The 7235-nt window shown below is 41.4% G+C and overlaps 1 protein-coding gene across 1 annotated transcript in view; it reads left to right on the top strand.

Moving 5' to 3' along the window:
* The window catches only part of FBLN2 (fibulin 2), an 82107-nt gene that overhangs the window by 40251 nt on the left and 34621 nt on the right, over nucleotides 1-7235 (top strand). Inside the window, exon 2 of the mRNA XM_035892228.1 lies at nucleotides 5123-5234. Coding sequence (XP_035748121.1) covers nucleotides 5123-5234 — 112 coding nt within the window. The remainder of the gene's footprint in view (nucleotides 1-5122; nucleotides 5235-7235) is intronic.

The raw sequence follows: 7235 nt of genomic DNA on the forward strand, positions 1-7235 counted from the left end.
CCCCAAAAGGGTAAGTACTATAGTTTTGGGGAAGATAAATTATTTTTCTCAGGTATAGGAACTGAATAGGGTGCCTCATCATAACAACAAGAGCTCAGCTCAGTTAAGGAGGTATGAACATTACCTCTTTTGCACGTGAGTGCTGATCTGGCAATTAACAGCTTAAATTAACACCAGCAGTGAAGAGGTGTGGCTGCCTGGGGCTGACAACATCATGCTGCCCCCGAAATGCCAGTCGTCCCAGTGATTCACGCTTCATCTGGAACACATGGGATGAAGTGCTGCAGGGTTAAGGTTTGTCTGCCTGTGTTCTGCTTAGACAAAAGAAACATTTAGAACAGGCGAATGGTGGATAAAACATGCCCAATAACTCTGGTGGGAGTTAATGCATTTGCTCAAAGAATGGATGTTTGCACAGTAGGAGAGAGTCAATTGATGCAAATGTTCTGCAGAGCTGCAAAACTGAAGTGAGAATGGAAGTAAGCAATGAAATCGGAGGTGTTAAACTGCTTAAATGTTCTGAGTGGAAATTCAGGGGAAGCTGAAACCAGTGAAAACTTTTGTGTCAAAAAAGTTCTGGCAAGAAACTGAAATATTCTATCCCTTCTTGACCAGTCATAGAGCTGGCTGATGTTTTATCACTGTCAAAACATGGTTTGTGAACACTGAAGGGGAAAAAGGGGTGGAGGGTTTTTGAAAATCCCTTTTGTCTCCTTTGCTATTCTAACAAACTTACGGTTTGTAGCCTTTAACTGTGTGTTTTCCTCAGGGTAATGTTTGAGCTTCAGCTAAGCTTTTTAAAACACACACATGTACACACACCCATACCAGATTTTTCAAGCTGAAAGATGGAATTCCTGGGTAGCAGCATGTAAAAGCTGCATGGATATCATGTTATCATGTGGCTGTGAAAAGCCTTGATGTGACCCTGAGACAGTGGGGGCCATCCCGCTGTTAGTCAGGTTAGGACCAGGCACTGGGACAGCACAATGTTTTAAGCCACAGTCAGGGGGGAGGCGGGGGGCAGGGGAGTTTCCCTAAATATTTGAACTAAATTCTGAATGTCTCTAAAAGACAATACACAAACTTTTGAGATTAGCCCAAAATGTACTTCAGTTCATATCTGCAGTGATGTAGAGTGATAATGGTAGGAGATAAGTTACTCAATTGAAAGCAGGGAGGAGATGTGAAGCTGTTTTAGAACAGCCTGAAAAAAAATTACTTTTTTTCTTTTCCCTAGTGAAGAAATTCTTAAATAGCAAGCTATCTGTTAACAGGTATCTGGTTAAGTGACTCTATGAAGTAACAAAGATGCACACAGTACAAAAAATATTTGGGATTATGGTGTTCTCAAGTAAAATGACTTTATCTTCTGTGAGGAGATGAAAACCTACTTCTAAATCTGCAAATATGATGAAAGCCCCAAATAAACAAAGCTCTGTTTGAATGTTTTAAGTATTCTGTTATACGTATAGCTTAAAGTCTCCATCCAATGTAGAAGTTATGTGATCTTCAGTCTTGTGCATGTATCTAGTTGTATATATTTGTTCTTGCTAATGTATAATCAAAATATCATAAATCCATGCTAATGACTGTAAGTCCCATTATGAATTATTCAGATTTTCTAATTCCTGATTGAGATAAAATGCAATAGTTTGTTCATTTTATTATGACTGCATTCTAGATTTAATTATTCATCAGATCATAACAAAAGGCAATATATTTTGTAAATATGACTGCTTAATAGTATGGCACATCAGTACAGCAATCTGATACTGAATGAGTGAGGAATGAGTAATTAATTTTTATTTGAATTATAAATCATGTAGATTACTGCAATATAGGTTAGCAAATCCTGCTGTAGTCTTGTGTTGTAAGCCTAGCAATACTGTATCAACAAATGTGTTTCAGCACTGGGTAAAATGAATGGAGTTTCCACCGAGGGACTGAATTGAAGCTGTGTTGAAAAACTCTTCTATAGCGCTGTTTTGAAATTATCTGGTAGCAGGTGTATTTCCTGCCTTGTGTAACTGCGTCTATCATCCCTCTCGTGTCACACGGCTGCTCTCACTTGTGAGACAGCTTTCAAGACTCAAGTATATTTTTAACGTTGTAATACGCTGCATAAAATGAAAGCATTGCATAGAGTGAAGTCCAGTTGCGGTTTGTTATGGTGCTCTGTGCCCTGTGTGACCGTGCATGCGAGAGGACAGAAGTAGCTTCGGGCATCAAAATCCCTCTGTGGCTGGACTGCACGGGGCGAGGCTGTGATGGCCTCAGGTCTGGTTTGGGTTGTCCCTCCCTGAATCCTTAAAGAAAACCAAGTAAAATTTACAAAAGTGTGAAGTGCACCCTCTTTCCTCCCTTGTGCCTTTTGTTTTTTTCAACAAACAAATAAGGACTTAAGATAGAGATGAAGCGGTTTGTGCCTCGATCTTGTCTGCAGTCCTTACTGTGCATGTGATTTTTTTTCTGCAGCATTTGCTTGCCTTAACTCCTCTCCCCTTCTCTTTGTAACCTAATAGAGTCACACAATGGGAGTTTGTGGGCACAAAAAGGAGGGGTTTTGCCTGGAAGCCCAACTCTCCCTCTTAGTGGCAACTGTCAAAACTGTTATGGCTTTTTTGGAGTTACTGTTGATTGCTGAAAAAATCAAACAATGCGGAAGGGCTGGGGCAGGAGAGCGGTCAGCTGGCAGGTGGGGCAGCGTTTAGTGCTCCGGGCCGTAAGATCATTGCTGGTTTGGGCACACGTGGCTGCTGCCATGAGGAGCTGTGTCTTGTCATTTGCTATCCTTTCCTCCCCTCACCCATCCATCCGAGTTAGTGATGAAAAAGGTATTTTTCCACAGACCATTTTCCCTTTCCAGTGAGAAAGGTAATTAAAAAGTTGACATATACTTTCCAAGAAGCATGGTTTGGAAACACTTGGTGTCCCCATCCACCCCCAGGGGTGGGCTCCATGTGGGAAAGGAAGCTTCTGGGGTACCACTGCAGAGCCGGGAGCAGAGCGTAACCCTATTGGGGGGCCAAAGGATGCAGAAGGAAATGGAATTTGGTCATTTTTCTCCCATGAGATCTTGCTCAGTTATGGGACATGTATTCTTTCATTCTCCCCCTCTTTTTCCCTTCTGTTAGATACAGTTTCTTAAAGTTGTTTTCTCATGAGCAGATATTTCATGATCACAAGCACTATGTGTGTTTAATTTTTCTAGTTGCTTTTTACAAAGCAAGCCGTGCTGGTGATGTGAACTTTGCAGTTTCCAAAATGTAATGTTACCTCCTAAATAACAAGTAACAAGTACAAAGGGACAGTCTTCTGCTGAGGGGGGTTGTATTATTTGTAAGTGCCGATATTTTTAAACATGGAAGATAGCACTTCACCTTGCTTAAGCTTCCTACCCTTGATATCTAATGACTACTTAGCTCTATACGACACTATATAAGGTTCTTCTACTATTGTTTGAAACACAGAATAAGTGCTGTAGATACCTGAGAGCAGAAAGGAGCTGGTAATGTAGGCTGTCTCTGTTTCTCCTGAATTAGGCAGCATGGATTCCCAGATGTTTTGAATTATACCCATTTCTAAAAATGTCTCACTTACCTATAAGTGTTACAGTTTTGCAAAGAAAAATTATTTGGCTTGAGACTGTATACCAAACGCAGACAAAAGAAAGGATTATGTTGACTTTTTCATCTGGTCTGGCCTATTGGAGAAGCTGCCATCTAATACTGCTGTCGGCATGCAGGGAGAGTTTTCAGTTCTCACTTCAGACTGCAGAGTCCGTCCTCTCAACCAGAATGCAATTCCCTGGTGGATCAAAACTGTGCAAGGCCAGCCTAGCAGAGGCTGGCTTCCAAATGTTTAGTTTTGTTGCCGAGTCTCAACAGGAGAGTGCTGCACCTTCAACAGCGCCATTCTGCAGCGGGGGAGACCATGTGCTTTGTGTGATGGAGCCCACCCACTGCTTGAGGAATCTTCCTAATAACACAGAACTGCTGCCATGGAGCAGGCTCCTTCCACTCCAGCATCAGTTTAGTTGGCTTATGTTCATGTTTGGTTGGTGTTTGCACACCAGCAGCATGACAAGTGCCCCATCACAAAGCAAACTTCTGTACAGACTCCAAAAAATACCGTTTCTGCCCAGTCTTGATGTGACCTGCATCTGTTCTGTATACAGTAGGTATGAGGTATATTGCAAATCCACTAATTTAAGTCGTATTTCACTGTAACCTGAAAATGTACATCTTAAGTGGAAATCCACAAGGAGAAATGTAAAAGCTTTGTGCAGTTTCTTAGTGCAGCATTCTACGCATCCATCTCTCTTACTACATCTTAGTGCCCGTGTTTTACATGAGTTCATTAACAGAGTCAGAGTTACATCTCTCGAACCCTTTTCATTATGGTTTTAAACCAGCTGAACCCTCAAATTCAGCCATAGGGCACTCCAGCTAGTTATGAGGAGTAAAATTTCTTAATTCATCTTATGGAAACAATTTCTTAAAGCTACATATGTCAAACCTACTAAAAGCACCCTTGCTAAATATGAGGAACTTTAAGGGACCATGACAAGGAATGTGTTTCCATTTGTTGTTACTCACCGGTGAAACTTCGTGTTTACAACATCGTGTGAGAGAACTAGTGAGGCTTGTGTGTGCCATATGCCAAGCTCTGTGTGCTGCGTTTCATTTGTTGTGAACTTCACTTGGACACCTTCCTGCTAGCCCAGCTAGCGGTAGTGAAGGCACTGTTACAACAGTGTAACGACTTGCTAGATCAAGTTGTGGTAAGTGGCCAAGCATGATTTTTCAGGGTTTTTTTGTTCAGAGATGTCAAAGGTGGAGTTGTCTTCACACCAGTTATGTCTTTTATTGTATTTAAAACTATAATTTGCTTCTGCTGTTCCTCCCTGAAAGACATTACCAGGTGATCAGTTGTGTCAAGATACTGCAGCTGTCAGTTGCCTCTCTCTTTTTTTGCATATAACCAAATGAAATGTGGAAGGAAAAAAAAAAAAAGAAAAAGCTCAACTATGGTTATTTAAAAGATCGTCTCAGTTAAGAAAACAGAGCTAAACCCAGTCCATTCCATACAAAAAAATCTGGGTGTGTGTTTTATACAGGTTCCACAAAGGAATTGATTGAGAGCTGCTGTGGAGCTGGACAACAGTGGGCTATAGACAACGGGGAGTGCACAGAAATCCCTGTAAGTGGAATGGATGGTGATATTTGCAGGTACGTAAGGTGAAACCCAGCATTTGAGACTAACATAGGGAGCAGCCCTTTAGAAGAAATCAAATGATTGTGCAATTTGTGGGGTGTCCAGGAGACTGGGAACTATTTCATTCATTGCATAAATTATTGCTAGACTGGCAATGTGTCATGGCAAATCAGAAGGAAGGCTTTCTCCCTCCCTTTTCCCAAAATCTAATCTAAACAAAGCCTTTTAAGGTTTCTTTTCCTCTCTCATGTAAGCAGAGCACAAGTTTTTGTTTCCCAGTTTTATGCGCATCTGTGGAGTTGCAGATAAATAGAAGGGTAGAGTTTGTCTTCCATTTGGCAAGTGCTAAATGCAATGATTATCCATGTCATTAAACAATGTGTTTATTGTCCAGTATGAATGGCTGCTGGTTCTGATGCCTTGTTCAGCTGGAGGGGGGACCATACGCCTTGATAGTGCTGCTGGTATGAGTTGCATCTGGTCAGAGCGAGGGTGCCAGATATAAACTGCACGGACGGCAAGAAAAGAAGAATGGGTGCAGAGTAGCACAGGCAACATACTGCACTAGTTGCAGTTCATCCCATCTCTCTCTCCTCCCCCTTAGTCTGAAACAGGCCTTAGGGAGGGATGAAGGCAACGTTGTTTGAGACTCACGCAGTGTAACATAAGCCAGATGGATTTCTCCAAGAGCGATCCCAACATTGTCAGCATTGAAAAGGTTTGGGTTTATCAAAGTTAGTATCATTGCACCTTTCTGAAGTTCCTGGGAGATTCAAATCCCCCCCCACTGGGGTCTGGTGTGACATAACTGACACATACCAACTGTCTGTGAAGTAAAGGCAGATTAAAAAATTCCAGCCTTGGCCTAAGTAGGTGCAAATCCAGTACATTAATGACTTGCACCTGCACAACTGAGGCTGGGTTTAGATGAAAAAGCCAGGTCCTAAATGTTTCAGGCCCTGTGAATCTGTTGGGATTTGAAAGAATAAGAGATCAGGAGTTCAGTTGTTTTACTTTCAAAATTTCATCTGTGTCCATCTTTTAAAGATTTAAAACCACCTGTAAATAGTCTGTGTAAAGAAAACATTTCATGTAAAAAAAAAAAGTATTCAAATCCATGGCCTCAGAACCTTGAAAGCATAGACAAAAACTTAGTGCTGCCCTTGGAGATGTGCCAGCGTGCGGAGCTGGTCGCCGTGCACATACCCAGGCCTCAAGTGCACCGTTTTGTGTGCCAAACGCCTGCAAGTCATGCAAGCTCCCCAGAGTCTCCCACAAACTCCACGCAGTATCTAAAGATTTCAAAAAGTAGAAGACAAAAACTAATTGTAAAAATTAGTCACTGTTCTGCCAGGATAGTTTTCTATAAATATTTGGGTTTTACACATGACCACCGCTGCACTGAAGGATTGATTTTTTTTTTATTATTATTTTTTTTTTTTTATTTTTTCAGCTGAGGCAAATGCGTGAAGCCTCCCCTGTGTCTGCTGAGGCTGTAGTTTGCTCATATAGACATTGCAGATTGAGGCATCTGTGGTTTCCAAATGCCATTTGGGGGTTTTCAAGTGGCAAAAACTTAAATGTTAAAGCTACTTGTTGTTGTATGTTGATGTCTCTGGACATTCTGGTAGCAACTTGGCCTATGTCTGTGTAGTGACCAACAGTGCCAACTGCAGGGTGGGAGCTGGGACTACCTAAAAGAGATCATGTGTAGTAGCTAGGTGAATGAACTTAAAATAAAGCAAGGTACAGGCAATCCTTAGATAATCAGTCGATAGCTGGATGTAAAAGCAATAGGATGTTAGGCTAGATGAAATCTCATCTGACCCAGTATATCAGTTCTTATCTCATAACTGATATGTGCTTTATCATAACAGAGCAGTTTTTATCTGGGTGGCATTTGCATCAGCTGTACAAGCATGAATCTTGCTTTTGGCTGATGCTCTGTGTGCCAGTTATAGACTGACATCAGTTTAATACATTGATGTCATTTCACTGATCTTAAGTCATTAACT

The sequence above is a fragment of the Egretta garzetta genome, unplaced genomic scaffold (genome assembly GCF_000687185.1).
Source record: "Egretta garzetta isolate BGI_Z169 unplaced genomic scaffold, ASM68718v1 scaffold553, whole genome shotgun sequence".
Classification (NCBI taxonomy): Eukaryota; Metazoa; Chordata; class Aves; order Pelecaniformes; family Ardeidae; genus Egretta; species Egretta garzetta.